This window comes from Panthera onca, chromosome D1 (genome assembly GCF_046562875.1).
Source record: "Panthera onca isolate mPanOnc1 chromosome D1, mPanOnc1 haplotype 2, whole genome shotgun sequence".
Lineage (NCBI taxonomy): Eukaryota > Metazoa > Chordata > Mammalia > Carnivora > Felidae > Panthera > Panthera onca.
The window spans coordinates 6721564-6737276 of NC_138348.1; the positions used below are offsets into that span (position 1 = coordinate 6721564).

The window sequence follows — 15713 nt, forward strand, 5'->3', positions numbered from 1 at the left end:
GAGCCCTTTGGGCGTGCGCAGAGTCCAGGTCTAAAAGAGCTCAAAAGTGGTAGCGCTCGAGCGCATGCGCACACCTAGGCGTTGTCAACACAGTAGACACCACTGGGCGGAACCGAAGGGTTAGTTGATGAGTGGCCACTGGGTGACGGCGGAATTAATTGGCACAAAACTCTCCCAGTGAGTTACAGGAGGCGGGGTGGAGGCGTGGACTCCCCAGGGCTGCAGGGACAGCTCTGCACCACCAAAGCACGCCCCTCTCGGTCCGCCCCTTTTAGTGCTGGACCTCACACCGGCACTCTCGCCCTAAGCGGTGTCTACTTCCGGGTCAGAGCTCAGATTTAGCGGTTGAAGAGTAACCTTACAGAACAGGCATGAGTAATAGAAATAGGATAACGTCGTTTTTCTTAAAGAGACAGGCGCAAGGCAATTGGAGTCCATCCAGCGGCTGTGAGGGCGATTTAGCTATTCTGAATCCAATCGCTGGGCGAAATTCTGGAAGACAGCCTCAGGTTTCAGCCCACTGGGGAAGGGGCATGAAGAACCGGATTGTTTTCCAGGTGAGGAGCAGAGAACACCTTAGACAACCCGTTCCAAGAGCTTGAGGTGCAGCCAGTCCCGTCCTCCAACCTTGCCCACTCTCATCCCAAACTAGCTCTACAAAGCAGAGTTTCTGGTCTCTGTTTCAGCTATGAAGGGAATGAGGCGAAGAGAAGATGAGTCACACAGTCCTTCAACTTCGGAGCCAAGACTAGACTCGGCTTTGCCCCACTCCCAAGCCAGGTTCTTTACCCCGTTTTGCTGATGCGGATGCAGAGGGGATGGCCTGTCCTTAGCAAAGACCAACCTTGACCCTGAACCTCCTGCGATGGGCGGTCGGGACTACCCATCCCCTCATTGCCCGCCTACCCGGGAACTCCCGGGACCTGCTCCGGCAGCCTCTGGGAGGGGAGCAGGGCTACCCGCCCGCGTCATCTGATGCTGTTTCCTGCAGGAGGGAGAAGAGCGGAAAAAAGTGAAACTCCACCCTCCACCTCTGCCTCCCGCCCCCGGGGCCAAAGTACAAAGGGAGGAGGAAGAAGGGAACGGGGTTGGAGCCGTCGGGCTGAGGGAGCCGGGCTGGGAAGCGGCAGCTCGGCCCAACCAGGGACACTCCAGCCACCCCGTGCGCAAAAAGACCCAACCGGAGTCCAGGCGCTGCCCCTTGCTGGCCCCACCTTACACTTGGCGAGTGCCGGAGCCAGCCTCCCAGGACTGCTCCAGGACTGAGGGACTTTCGGGCCCCTCCAAGCTGGCCATGGTGAGACGCCGGAGGCCCCGGGGTCCCACCCCCAGAGCCTGACCACACTGCCCTGGGTGGCCCTCTAGAAGCCCGAGATGCGGGGGGCCGGGAGGCAATACTCCTGGCTCCCCAGAGAGGTTTGGGTCTGGGGCTGAGGGCCAGGGCCCGGATGCCCGGGTTCCGGGACTAGGGCCTTGGCAGCCAGCAGGGGTGGGGACCAGGGGCACCCAGGGAAGGTACCCCACTTGCCCCAGTATTGGGTCCCAGCCATGGAGCCCTTGAAGAACCTCTTTCTCAAGAGCCCGCTGGGGTCGTGGAACGGCAGCGGCAGTGGGGGCAGTGGGGGTGGCGGCGGAGGAGGCTGGCCAGAGGGGTCCCCGAAGACAGCGGCTTATGCCAACCCTGTTTGGACAGCCCTGTTTGACTACGAACCCAGTGGGCAGGACGAACTGGCCCTGAGGAAGGGCGACCGTGTGGAGGTGCTGTCCCGGGATGCAGCTATCTCAGGCGATGAGGGCTGGTGGGCGGGCCAGGTGGGCGGCCAGGTGGGCATCTTTCCATCCAACTATGTGTCTCGGGGCGGTGGCCCGCCCCCCTGCGAGGTGGCCAGTTTCCAAGAGCTGCGGCTGGAGGAGGTGATCGGCATCGGTGGCTTCGGCAAGGTCTACCGCGGCAGCTGGCGAGGTGAACTGGTGGCTGTGAAGGCAGCTCGCCAGGACCCCGATGAGGACATCAGTGTGACAGCTGAGAGCGTGCGCCAGGAGGCCCGGCTTTTCGCCATGCTGGCACACCCCAACATCATTGCCCTCAAGGCCGTGTGCCTAGAGGAGCCCAACCTGTGCTTGGTGATGGAGTATGCGGCCGGTGGGCCCCTCAGCCGTGCCCTGGCTGGGCGACGTGTGCCCCCGCATGTTCTGGTCAACTGGGCTGTGCAAATTGCCCGCGGGATGCACTACCTGCACTGTGAGGCCCTGGTGCCTGTCATCCACCGAGACCTCAAGTCCAACAACAGTGAGTTTTGGGGAGCATGGTTGGAGGGCGGCGTGGGCCGAGCACACACCTGCCAACTCTCAGCTGAGCCACCTGGGGATCTAGGAGAGGCAGGAGCTCCTGCCCTAGGGGAGTCCCAGCTGACTAGGGGCGCCATGAGTCCACACGGGCCCCAAAGCAGGAGTCCCAGGCACCAAACCGTCCTTCACGCCCCAGCCTCAGATGGAGCCCTTAACCCGAGCTCATAGCTGCCAAGTTAAAAAGTTGGGAGCTCTCAGGTGAGCCATACGCATCGTGTCTAACCGTGGACACCACTTCAAGGAAGCTGGATACTGGCGCTCATCTTCCTCTCCCCTAAAGCTCGCACTTGTGCTGTTGCTGCTCTGCTCTTGTGGTGGGAAGCTTCTCCAGAACAGAGATCTTGGAGAGGAAAGCCCCCCACCCTTCCCACCCCTGGGGGTCAAGGCTGGGGACAGGGCTGGAATTCTGGTCCCGCCCATGCCCCTGACTGCATGACCTTTAGCTCCTTATTTCAACTCAGATCCTCAATTTCAGACTCTGTAAAAAGGGAGTGACCAGGAAGGTGAAATGGCTTAAGGGACTGGGCAAGCCTGGCATCTGATGCCTGGCACGTAGTAGGTCTGCAGCTGTGGGTGTGAGCATTTGAGGGCTGGATCACCGAGAGGGCCTTGCCTGGAATGAGCAATTGGGGTGGGCATGGTGGGGCTAAGGGAACCTCAAGCAGTAAGGTTACTCCGTCTCCAGCCATGTCAGGCCAAGAGGCAGGACCACCCCTCCCAGTAGTGGGGACGCGGGGCTGGGTCTGCTGGGGCTCAGGGTACAGGCCGTAGAGCAACAGGAGGTGCGGGAGGGGCTGATGGGTTATTGGAGAGGCATGGGCAACTCTTGGGGGAGGTAAGCATGGATATTTTGGGCGGCCTGGCCTGAGCTGACCATATACAAGTAGCTTATGGAGAGCAGAATGCCCTGACCCAGTAATATCCAAGTCCTTGACAGGCCTGGAGGGGCTGGGGAGGCCTACCAGCCACCCCCACCTACTCCCCTCATCCAGTGGGGCACTTCCCTCTGCTCACCCTTACTTCTTGGCCCTAGGCTTCCAGGGACCCCCACTCACTGCCCCAGCCTGAGGGAGATTCCCCGAAGGCCTTGGGGGAGGGGACTCCCTTCTTCTGTTTTTCCTCCAGTTTTCTTTCCAGAGAAAATGGAACAATAGCCCAGGCCCCTGCTCCCCACCCTCCCCACTGCTTCCTGCGTTTCCTGCTGCCCCTGAGCCGGCTTCCTGCCCCTGCTCCAGCCTCTGCTCCCTCCCTAGCCCAGCTGCCTTCAGGGGAGGAAAGAGCCAAGGGTTGGGGGGGGGGGGGTTATGGGAGAGGAAGGAGCCAGGGATTGCACACACACACCCCCCGCTCCAGTTCCCCTGTTTCTCTCCCAGAGTCTGGGTGGTGATGAAGGCAGGCAAGGTGCCCTCAGCCTCTCTGAGCCTGGCCTCCCACCTCGAAGACCCCAGTCCTAGGCCTGGGGTGCTGTCTGTGGGATGGTGGGGGGAGTCCCTGGGCTGGGGGGGGGGGCACAGGCAGGAAACAATGGCGTGATTTTCCTGGACAATGGGGGCCTTGTGAGGAAGCCTGGCGGGGAGTGGAGGGGGAATTCTCCAGGCCCACGAGTCACAGGACTGACCAGCCAGCCCGGCCTGGGTCTGACCTCCCCCAATTCTCCCCCAAAGGGCTCCCCCCCAGTTGGAAACCTGGACCAGGCCTCCCAGAAAGGAGAAGTAGGGACCAGGGAAGGGAAGCGGAAGAGGTGTGAGCTGCTTAGGCCCCCAGAGGCCAGCCTGTGGAGGGAGCTGGGGGCCAGGCCCCTTTCAGAGGCTAGGGAGCCCTGAGAGGGGGCTGAGAGCTTGGGATCTCCAGCTCCCTCTCCTCCAGGTGGCCCCTGATCACCCCATCCCCAAGGTTTGTATCAGATGCCAGAAGAGCAACTTGGGTTGGGACAGATTCAAGGCACTCGATATAAAGCAGGGGATTTGGAGGTGAGGATGAGGCTTCAAAGGTGTGAAGCTGGGGGTGGAGGGTGACAGAAAGGCCACCAGGGACAAAGAAGTCCTGAGACTTGGATGAGAGGCTGCCTATCTCTGGGCCTCAGATTACCTGACCGAAAAGGGGAAGCTGGCCTCCCAGCCAGAGATGCTGGTGGGAAAGTGCTTCACTAGTCTGTGAGGTACAAGTAGCTAGAGACCTGGCCAGTTGGTCTTCAAGAGGGTGGGTGGGTCCTGTCACCAGGAGAGACCAGCACGTAGACCCTCGGGCCCTAGCACATAGACCCCTTTGCTTGGTGCCACTCCAGCCACCTGCCGCCCTCCCCCCCCCCCGCCCCGCCCCCCCCGTTGCAGTGCTGCTGCTTTGGAATGAACTCGTGTAAGGTTTACTAAATGGTCCAGTTCTGAGCCTCCAGCAGCCAGCCCAGAGTCCATTGCAAAGCAGGGAATATGTTGTGACAGAGGACCGCAAGGAGAGTCAACACGAGAGGGTAGAGACCTAATCTTTAGAGGACAGCTGACACTCAGTACCAGATGTCACACCCTGTGCTAAGGATTTAAGAAGTGTGATCTTGTTAAATACTCATGACAACCCTCTGAGGTGGCTTTCGTTGTCATCCTTAGCTTTATTAACTGTTTGGGACTCAGCCCCAGTCTGGCTCGGAGGAGAGGATGGACTGCAAGACCGTTCTCTGAATTAGGAGAAATCGCAGGGAGATTTGCTGTGTGCGGTGGGATTCAGAAGGTGGTTGTTGAGGGCATTTGGACATCAGACGGGGCGGTGATGGGCAGCTGAATTGGCTTCTGGCCTAGAGCTTCAAATGTGGGAGAGTCCAACCGGGAGGGGGCAGCTGGCACTTGGGAGAGGCCATGACAGCCTGGGGGCAGTGGGCAGAGGTTGAGGAGAGGCCAGGCTCTGAGGAGCACTGGCACCGAAAAGGCTGAGGGGAGGGGAGGCCCTAAGGAAATAGCACAAGCAGCCAGAGGCCCCAGAATCAAAGACAGCTGGGGGGGGGGGGGGGGTGGCAGTGCCAGATGCGGCCGCAAGGCCCAGAAAGCTTGGCCAGCAGCAGGAGCAGGGGTTATGGTTTCAAGCTTGGAAAAGTGAATACCCTGGTTCTGCCACCTCCTCCAAGAAGTCCTCCCTTTTGCCAGGCTGGGTTAGGTGCCCATCCCCTCTGCCCTCAGTACCCTGAGCTGCCCCCGTAATGGTGCTTTCACCCTGGACAGCAGGGCTGAGTGGTTGGTGTGCCCTGAAATGACGTATGTTCAGAAAGGTAATTGGCTTGGATGTCACTTCTCTACAATAACCAGCAGAGTGAGAGGCCCCCTTCAAACCCTTGATGATTCTATGACTTTATCCTCTTTCTGTTCCTCAAAACCTCTCATCTGAGCCATGTTTGTCCCGATGAGAGATTTGCAAGTTGCTGCTTCTCCTCTGTCTACAGACTATGGTGGCCCCATTGGGGTCAACACCATGAACCCCTGCCAAATCTGACCATCCACTCCCGTGTTTGTCCCAAGCTCCTCCTTTCTGGCCAAGGACCTTCACTTCTCAGACTCCCCGTTCTCTTCATGTCCAGCTGCATCAGTAGATATCTTTTGTTGGGAGTCTTTCTGTCCTCACGGAGAGTGGCTGCACTAGCCAAGACGAGACATGGGCACCGGGGGCCTGCAGTGCCTGCTGGGTTTCCTTTCTCACCAAGGGGTTCCCTCCTGTTCCCCACACGAACGGGGGTTCTAATTCACACTCCTGTCTCAGCACCATGACAAGACATGGGTTTCTGTCCGATGCGGCATTAGGGAAAAGTGAGAACGCTGGCTTGAGAACCACACAGACTAGGTTGCACTCCGTTCTTTATTTGCATATGATCTTGACTAAGTGGTTTCTCTGCTCCGTTTCCTTTTCTGTAAAATGGGGATAACGATGGGTACCTCGGAGATGGCTTTGTGAATGCTAGAGCTGAGTGTTAATGCCTGGCCTCAAGTAGCCCCTCCATTAATGTTTCCCAGCATTATTATTTTTGTCTGATTCTACCCCAACCTCCAGCTGTGAGTTCTCCAGAGCAAGATCACCTCTGTGCTTCCAGTACCTAGCCAGCCTGTCTGTGAGATGATGGTTTGCTCCTAGCTCCTCCCTTGTCCCCACTAACTGAGCATGGAGCACCCACAGTCCTGCCCCCCACCCTCTTCCCCAGTTCTGCTGCTGCAGCCCATTGAAGGTGATGACATGGACCACAAGACCCTGAAGATCACTGACTTCGGACTGGCCCGAGAGTGGCACAAAACCACACAAATGAGTGCTGCGGGCACCTATGCCTGGATGGCCCCTGAGGTTATCAAGGCCTCCACTTTCTCTAAGGGCAGCGATGTCTGGAGGTGAGGCCTGGGTAGAGACAGGACAAGGCCATCCGTGGGGCTGAAGAGGGCAGAGGTGGCTGCCAGAATCTAGGGCTGGGCAGACAGGCAGAGCCCAGGGGGAGGGACCCAAATCATTTGGTTCCTAGTTGCTTTGGGGTGAAATAGTGATAAGTAAGTAGAGGACGGGACACAGACCCTTTGTCTTGCTTACAGTTTTGGGGTGCTGCTGTGGGAGTTGCTGACTGGGGAGGTGCCCTACCGTGGTATCGACTGCCTTGCTGTAGCCTACGGAGTAGCTGTCAACAAGCTCACACTGCCCATCCCTTCCACCTGCCCTGAGCCCTTCGCACAGCTCATGGCAGGTAAGGATATGGGGCTGAAGGGTGTGGGGCAGAGCCCTTTGGCACGGGACACGCCCACCCACAGACCCTTTCTCATTCTGTTCCCCCTCCACTCGTGTCCCCAGACTGCTGGGCGCAGGACCCCCACCGCAGGCCCGACTTTGCCTCCATCCTGCAGCAGCTGGAGGCGCTGGAGGCGCAGGTCCTGCGGGAAATGCCGCGGGACTCCTTCCATTCCATGCAGGAAGGCTGGAAGCGTGAGATCCAAGGCCTTTTCGACGAACTGCGGGCCAAGGAAAAGGTGGGAGGGGTCGGGGTGACGGGATTGGAAAGAGAGGCCGGGAAGTGCCTCCACGGTCTCCGTGGGGGCGGACGCTAAGGGTCCTTACTGGGCCCATCCCACCACCTTCCTTGTCCCGGGCGCAGGAACTTCTGAGCCGCGAGGAGGAGCTGACCCGCGCGGCGCGTGAGCAGCGGTCACAGGCAGAGCAGCTACGGCGGCGCGAGCACCTGCTGGCTCAGTGGGAGCTGGAGGTGTTCGAGCGCGAGCTGACGCTGCTGCTGCAGCAGGTGGACCGGGAGCGGCCGCACGTGCGCCGCCGCCGCGGCACCTTCAAGCGCAGCAAGCTCCGCGCGCGAGACGGCGGCGAGCGCATCAGCATGCCCCTCGGTAAGGGGCGGGGCCTAGCGCGCCTCCCAGTCATTGGTTATGAGCGGAGAGGTGGGGTCGGGCTTGTGCTGGCCTCACTGGGATTGGTCTGGGGTGCTGGTGGGTGGGACTGTGAGCCGAAGGCTGGAAGGGGTGGGGCCGGGGGTGTTGTTTTTCTCATGTGGGCGGGCTCTGGCGGAAATATTTGCATGGCGGCCAGGGAGTGGCTGCTCCCGGAGAGGGGCGGGGCTCATGAAAGTTCGGGGAAGGCCGTGGGCGCCGGGCGGGTCGCCTCCGGGGAATCTTCGGTTGGTGGAGTCCTGGCTGTCCGCTTTCCTTATGGAGAGCCTGAGGCCCAGGAGAGCGGTGACCCCGGCTTCAGTCACGCAGCCACCGTGCCTGAACTGCCTTCGTGGCCTGGGAGCTGGCTGAGGGCTCTTGAGGGTTGGAATGCTGGCTCTCGTTCACCACAAACCTGCACCCTGCTTTCCCCCCAACCCCAGACTTCAAACACCGCATCACCGTGCAGGCCTCACCCGGCCTGGACCGGAGGAGAAACGTCTTCGAGGTTGGGGCTGGGGACTCGCCCACCTTCCCCCGGTTCCGGGCCATCCAGTGTAAGAAACCTCTCCGCATGCTTTTCCCCTCAGCACCATATCCTTCTGTCAAACCTTACCCTGGGAGCTGGATCCCACTGTCTTCTCCTAACTCCCCACACCCAGACTCCCTCCCCTATCTGTTTAGACCGATATCTCTGCGTGCCCTGGGCGGCATTTATTTGGTCTAAGTAAGTTTTATAGATGAGAAAAATGGAAAAAGTAACTTGCCTAATGTCACATAGCTAACGAGGGGCAGAGCCAGCAAACCCAGGCAAGTTTGCCACAGCATGCGAACTACTAAACAGCAAATGCCAACTGGAGAACTAGATGAGATACCCCACCCCACTGCTAACCCCAGAACCCAAACCTACCTACCCCATCCCAGTTCTGTTCAGATTCTCTGTGGCCCAAAGCCCACCCTCGGAATAGTATGGGTTCCCACCTGATCCCCCATCTTCTAAGAAGTTGTCCCTGCAGCCAGACTGTTATGATTGGAGGACAAGGATCAGGGCTCTTGACCTCAGCTCAGACCCTCTTGGTTTTCTACCCACAGTGGAGCCTGCTGAACCAGGCCAGGCATGGGGCCGCCAGTCCCCTAGACGTCTGGAGGACTCCAGCAACGGAGAGCGGCGAGCATGCTGGGCCTGGGGCCCCAGTTCCCCCAAGCCTGGGGAAGCTCAGAATGGGAGGTGAGTGCCAGAGAGCCCCCGCCCCAGCATCATCTACCTCCCCAATAGTCCTGAGATTCACGAAGCCCAACCTCCCTCCCCTCCCCAGGAGAAGGTCCCGCTTGGACGAAGCCACGTGGTACCTGGATTCAGATGACTCATCCTCCTTGGGATCTCCTTCTACACCCCCAATGCTCAATGGTGAGTGGCCTTTTCTCCCTCCCCCTACCCCCACCAGCAAACAGCAGACTCCTGCTGCGCTCCTATGGGTACTATGGGGAAACTACAAAAAATCAGCAGCAGGGCAGGTCGTTCCTAGAACCCCCATCTGACCTATATAGGTCCACAACTGAGCCAGGTACAGCCCAGGTTTCAGGGGGCCCATAGTGCAGTCCTCGTGGTCAGGCCTGGCCCGCAAAAGGCCTCTTTTCTGCCCCGGTGGCAGCTGCTGTGCCTCAGCAGGCTGTAGGGAGGGAAGGAAGACAGCAATGGTACTCCCCATTTGGGACCCAAGGGAAGCTGGGTCCAGAGAGGGGAGGGAAACTGTGCCCGTGGAGTGGACCAGGCAGGTGGCTGCCACACTGTGCTCAGAGTCCCTTCTGAGCAGCCTGTAGGTAGAGGAGAAGATGAGAAAGCTGAGAAGGTGGGGTCCAGAGCCCATTCTCACTGCACCTGGGGCAGTTCTGAGCTTTTCTGTCCTCCATGAGGATACGAGCAGTTACTGCGCGTCAGGCATTCCCTTTAAGCAACAACCCTGTGAGGGAGGTGCTGTTATTATCGGCATTTTAGAGATGAGAAAGCTGTGGCCCCGAGAGGTAAAGTAACCTACCTGGGGCCTTCAGCTAAGGATTTGAACGCAGAGAGACTTTGGCTTCCTCAGATGCTTTCACCTGAAGAAAGGGTTTTTCGCACACAAACTGCTTGGGAAGCTAGTGGGTTGGGCAGAGATCAGGGCTCCTGTGTCAGAGGGACAAGCAGCTCGGGATTGGCAAGGGGTAGAAAGCTGCATCCTTCTTTGCCTGTGGATCCCATCAGAGCCCCTCTCGCCCCACCCAGCACATCACCTCCACCATTATTTGAGTAACATTTGATAGTAGTAACAACAGGTAACATTTACTAGGTCCTTCGTATGTGCCAGGCAATGCTGGGTATTATGATTAGGACCATCTTATAGAGGCACAGAGAGGTTATGTGGTTTGATGTAGGGCACACAGCAGAACAGGGATCTGAACCCAGGTCTGACTCCAGCAACAGGGCCACGGACCCTCATCTGCCGCTCCATTTTCTACTCCAGAAATTACACTGCCCCAAGCTAGCTGTAGAGATGGAACTGAGAATTAGAAGGCCCAAGGGGCAGCTTGGTTCACCTGCTCTAGAATGTACCAAGCTAAAAGGGCCGGTGGAGAACTTAAAGTCCTGTCAACCCAGGTGTGTGGGTTGAAGCGGCCCCTACCGTGTTCTGCAGAGCCCTTTGACCTTGCTCTTTCTGAGCAACGAGGAGCAGGGACACAAGGGTCTGAACCCCATCCTTCTCAAGCTTGCCCCTGACCTGGAAGGATATCCCCTATCCCAGCCCAGCCGCCGGCTGAACACTTGGTTCCCTAGCACGAGCCCACACTCCAGTGGCCATCTTGGGCCTAGGAGAGTACGTGACCTTGACCTCCCAGCCACCCACACAGTCAGAAGCCTGGCTGAGAGTCAAAGGGGACCCTGTGAGGTTGTCCCAGGCATGCGCCATACTACCGGGGAGCGGGTTGCCGTAAGGTGCCTGTTGGTGGATACAGTCCGCCTATGCTGACGGGACTGCTCTGTGACTCTCTGGAGCCGCTGACTGCCACACGGCACGTGCTCTCTGTGAGGCCCATGGAAGCGATTTCACCCGCATCTCTGGGTCAAGATGGCTGTGCTGCTTTAATTCAAAGCAACAGAGTTGCCAACTCTTAGTGCTAGGAAGAGTGGAGGCAAATTCAAATCCCTGCCGAATTACCTTGAGCAAGGCACTTACCTCTCAGAACCTCAGTTTCTCAAGGCCATTGGTCACAGGAATTTCTTCACACTCTCATAGTCTGTGCTGACTTCCATCCGCCCTTACCTTTGTCTCATTTTTCCTGCTCGTTTTAGTTTTTATTTTTTTTAATGTTTATTTTTGAGAGAGAAAGAGAGAGTGTGGGGGAGGGGCAGAGAGAGAGGGAGACAGAATCCGAAGCAGGCTCCAGGCTCTGAGCTGTCAGCACAGAGCCCGATGTGGGGCTCGAACTCACAAGCCGTGAGATCGTGACCTGAGCCGAAGTTGGCCGCTTAACCGACTGAGCCACCCAGGCACCCCTTCCTGTCTGTTTTAAACATGTTTTTCCCCTGTTCAGTTTAATATCATTATAACTATCAGTTTCATCATCTGTAAAGTCGTATAATAGTGATCACCTTATGGGGCTGTTGCAAAGATCATAAGAATGGATGCCCCCATCAAACATATATTGATGCATTTTGTGAGACAGGCATCATACATATTAGAAATCAATCCTGGGGCTCCTGGGTGGCTCAGTCAGTTGAGTACTTGCCTCTTGATTTCGGCTCAGGTCATGATCCCCCAGGGTTGTGGGATCATGCCCCACCTCAGGCTCTGAGTGTGGAGTGTGGAGCCTGCTTAAGATATTCTCTCTCTCTCTCTCTCTCTCAAATAAAAAAAAAAAAAAAAAAAAAAAGAAAGCTCTCTCTTTCTCTCTAATAGAAAGAAAGAAAGAAAAAAAGAAAGAAAGAAAAGAAATCAACCCTGCCCTGCCCTGGGGGAGGGCCTAGTGGGGGGGAGGGGCAGACTCAGAAACAAACAAGTAAGTGGTGGGGCAAAGGCTGTATAAGGCATAAGGTGAGCAGTAACTCCAGAGGTTAGGAGAGATTCTGGGAGGGCTTCTAAAAGAGGAAAAAAACTCTTGTTTTCCTCTAGGCACTACTCACTTCACTTCTGGCACCAAATGTGGGGTTCCCATTCAGTTCTAACACAGTCTACCTGGAGTTCGCATCGGACCCTCCAGGTGAAGGGCTCAGTCCCACAAGACTGCCCCCCACCCCACTTCACATGCCAGTCACAAGTCCAGGGTGTCACGTGTGCTTCTGACCAACCACCTATAAGCCAGAGGTTCCCGTGACCTCCTCCTCAGGTTTGGTAATTTGCTAGAGCAGCTCACCAAACTCAGGAAAACAGTTCACTTACTAGATCACCAATTTATCATAAAGGATACAGATCGAGAACAACCAGATGGAAGAGGTGCTTAGGGCAAGGTCTGTGGCAAGGGGGGAAGTGGGGCTTTAGGACCCTCTCTGGGTGCTCCACTCTCCTGGCACCTCCACGTGTTGACCAGTGGAAGCTCTCTGAACCCTTTGGCTAGGGTTTTTTTTTTATAGAGCCTTCATTATGTGGACACGATCAATTGATTGAATCATTGGCCGTTGGTGATAGACCTCAGTCTCCAGCTCTCGTCACGTGGTTCATTCGCCCCGGCAACCGGGCTTTCCAAAAGTGACCTCATTAATGTGAACTTAAAATTATTTTTTTAATGTTCATTTATTTTTGAGACAGAGAGAGGGATGACAAGAACAGGTCGGGGGAGGGGCAGAGAGAGAGGGAGACACAGAGTCTCAATCAGGCTCCAGGCACTGAGCTGTCAGGACAGAGCCTGACATGGGGTTAGAACCCACGAACTGTGAGATCACCGCCTGAGCCAAAGTCAGATGCTTAACCGACCGAGCCAGCCAGGTGCCCCATCGTTAATGTGAACTTAAATGTGATTCAAAGGGGCTTGTTAGGAAGAGCCAAAAATGCTCCTTTCACTTCTATCAATGTGATCACTTAGGAAAATCTAAGAGTTTTCAGAGTTCTGTGCCAGGGATGAGGTGAAAACCAAATATGTATTTCTTATTATAATTAACAGTATTACAGCTTCACCGGGAGGTGCTCTTTCACCCGGGGCTTGAATGGTGACTAAGGGATCACAGAAAGCCGAGGTGGGAAAGTTGTGCTGGGCAGAGGGAACGGTGTGTGCACAGGCACGGGGCTTTCCACACCTGAGGAAGAGGAAACCTCAGAGGAAAAGTTGAGAGCCAGGGAGTTGCAGGCCTGAAGCCATAGGTGGGGGCCAGGCCTTCATCCTCTGGGTCTGTGGGCCCGGCTCAGCCCCAGCAGATGTTTGTTGAATGAATGAGTGCGTGACGCTGGAAAAGGAGGCAAGAGACAGTTTAGGAAGGGCCTGGAAACGATGGGGAGTTTAGCCATTTGCATTTTAGAAGGCAGGGGTCTGGGCAGGGGCAGATAAGTCAGAGAGACTGGGTAAGGGTTGTGGCTGAGAAAAGGGACCCTGAGCCAAGCCCTGGTAGTAAAAGTTCAGTTTCCCCAGCCTTGCATTTCCTCCTCTGGACCCCCAGCCCCATGTCCCACTCCAGTCCTGGCCCGAGGAGGGTGGAGTAGAGGAAGGCTTTGAAAGCTCAGCCAAGGAGCTTGGACTTTATTTTAGTGGTAATGGAGAACGATGGCAGATTCTAGAGCCAGAGAGGAGAGAGAGAGAGAGAGAACGAGAGAACGAGAGAGAGAGAACGAGAGAACGCGCGATGGGCGAGATCGGTGGGCAGGGGAGGAACCGGGTCGGGGAGTAAAGGAGTCAGGGAGGACGTTGGTGGGGAGCAGAACTCAGTCCTTGTTCTAGGCCGCTGAGGGCCCCCTGTGGCCCCCGCCCGGAAGACGGCCTAACGTGTGCCCGCCCCCGCTGCCAGGTAACCCCCCGCGGCCGAGCCCGGAGCCCGAGGAGCCTCGGCGCCCAGGCCCCGCGGAGCGCGCTAGCGGCTCCGGGACGCCCAAGCTGATCCAGCGCGCGCTGCTGCGCGGCACAGCCCTGCTCGCCTCCCTGGGCCTGGGCCGCGACCTGCAGCCGCCGTCGCCGTCGCCGTCGCCGGGCGGCCCGGGCCGCGAGCGTGGGGAGCCCTCGCCAATACCCCGCACGCCGCTGCCTACACCGTCAGCCGCCGAGCCACCCCCCTCCCAGCTCATCCGCTTCTCCCCCAAGAGGCCCGACGCCCCCGCCTCCCCGCTGAGCCCGGACGCCCCCGGCCCACCCACCCCTGCGCCCCTGCTGCTGGAACTCGGAGTCCCCGTGGGCCAGCTGTCAGCCAAGAGCCCCCGGCGCGAGGAGGAGAGGCGCGGTGAGTGGCCCGAAGCAGGCCTACTGTGGGTGACAGCGGGGAGGAGAGGCCGCTGGGGACGTGTGGGGCAGTAAGGCTGGGGCCACAGCCATCTGCTGGATCCCAGACCAGGCCCTCAGGGCACTGGGGACGCACAGAAGGAACTGAGTTCTAAGTTCAGCCACCCAGTGGCGGGAGAGGGGGCTGGGGTGGGGGGGCATGGCCAGGCAGGTTGTGTGAAAGAATAGAAATGATCCTGGTGAGATAATGACAGCAAACGCCTACTGGTTGCTTACTTGTGCCAGGCGCTGTTCCTTGAGCTGCGGAGAGATTGTCTCACTTAATTACATGACGGGCCTGTGAACAAGATACTCTTGTTATACCCATTTTTTAGATGAGGTTTAAGGCACAGAGAGATGAGGGACCCAAGGCTCTCACCAGTTAAGTGGCAGAGCTGGGATCCAAGCCCAGGCCCGTCTACTCCAGAGGCCTTGCTCTTAACCGCTGGGTAATTAAACAGATGCACCACAGAGTCTAAAGGGCCATGGAAGTTATGAGTCAAGCAGCTCGCTGTGCAGATAGGAAAGCTCCAGAGGTGGGCGGTGCCTCCTGTGGACACCCAGGATTTGGTGGCTGCCTGACCCCGTGCCCCCTCCCTCAACCTTCCTAGGAAGTGCTGTCTCACCGCCGCCAGGGATATCACGCTCTGCTCCTGGCACCCCAGGCACCCCACGCTCACCGCCCCTGGGCCTCATCAGCCGACCTCGACCCTCACCCCTTCGCAGCCGCATCGACCCGTGGAGCTTCGTGTCAGCCGGGCCACGGCCTTCGCCTTTGTCCTCGCCACAGCCTGCGCCCCGCCGGGCACCCTGGACCTTGTTCCCAGACTCGGACCCCTTCTGGGACTCTCCACCTGCCAACCCCTTCCGGGGGGGCCCTCAGGACTGCAGGGCACAGACCAAAGACATAGGTGCCCAGGCCCCGTGGGCGCCAGAGGCAGGGCCCTGAGTGGGCTGGGCTGCTCGCCCACGCTCCAGCTGCCCTACAGGAGCCACAGTATACACTGGAACAGGAGCCGGGCGAGCCTCTGTAGCTGCCTTGGTTTCCCCCAGGGACCCCACCCCCTTTGGGGGTCAGGAACACTACACTGCACAGGAAGCCTTCACACTGGAGGGGGGGAGCCTGCACCCCCCCCACACCTGCAACCTGTGGGTCCCCCGACTTAACCTGCCCCGTTGGGGCCCAACACTGTACCCAGCTGGTTGGGAGGACCAGAGCCTGTCTCAGGGAATCGCCCCCAGGGGTGGTGCAGGAAGGAGGGGAAGTACAGGGGAGAGGGGCTGGCCTCGGCTGTCACCAGCACTCTTGACCAAGCCCTGCTACTGTGGCCCCCGCCCCAGGGCTTAGCGCCCGGATGCCCCCACCCCTGCCCTGGGGGTCCTCTGGGGCCAGGACTCTCTGGGTGCCCTCCTGCCGCCCCGGCCAGGGTTGGGGCCTCGGCCTCAGGATCCTATGAAGCCAAATAAACTCCCCAAGCTGTCTCCCCGGGTGCAGCCTCTCACCTTTTTGGGAGGTAGCCGGGGGATCCGAGCCATCACGCAAAC

At 58.2% G+C, this 15713-nt stretch overlaps 1 protein-coding gene across 3 annotated transcripts; it reads left to right on the forward strand.

Annotated features, from left to right (window-relative positions):
• Nucleotides 1-15: 15 nt before the first annotated feature.
• On the forward strand, nt 16-15650 carry MAP3K11 (mitogen-activated protein kinase kinase kinase 11). Of its 3 annotated transcripts, none has more exons than XM_060607249.3 (11): nt 16-119; nt 411-2290; nt 6524-6704; nt 6900-7048; nt 7153-7328; nt 7454-7697; nt 8180-8293; nt 8829-8964; nt 9053-9144; nt 13705-14130; nt 14780-15650. In XM_060607249.3, the coding sequence occupies exons 2-11, from the start codon at nt 1549-1551 to the stop codon at nt 15115-15117; spliced, it is 2598 nt and encodes an 865-aa protein (XP_060463232.3). In that variant the 5' UTR covers nt 16-119; nt 411-1548; the 3' UTR covers nt 15118-15650. The 3 variants fall into 3 exon arrangements, with proteins under 3 accessions (XP_060463232.3, XP_078289820.2, XP_060463231.3); XM_078433694.2 differs by lacking the exon at nt 16-119 and having other exon boundaries at nt 345-780; nt 992-2290; XM_060607248.3 differs by lacking the exon at nt 16-119 and having other exon boundaries at nt 345-557; nt 687-2290.
• Nucleotides 15651-15713: the final 63 nt, after the last annotated feature.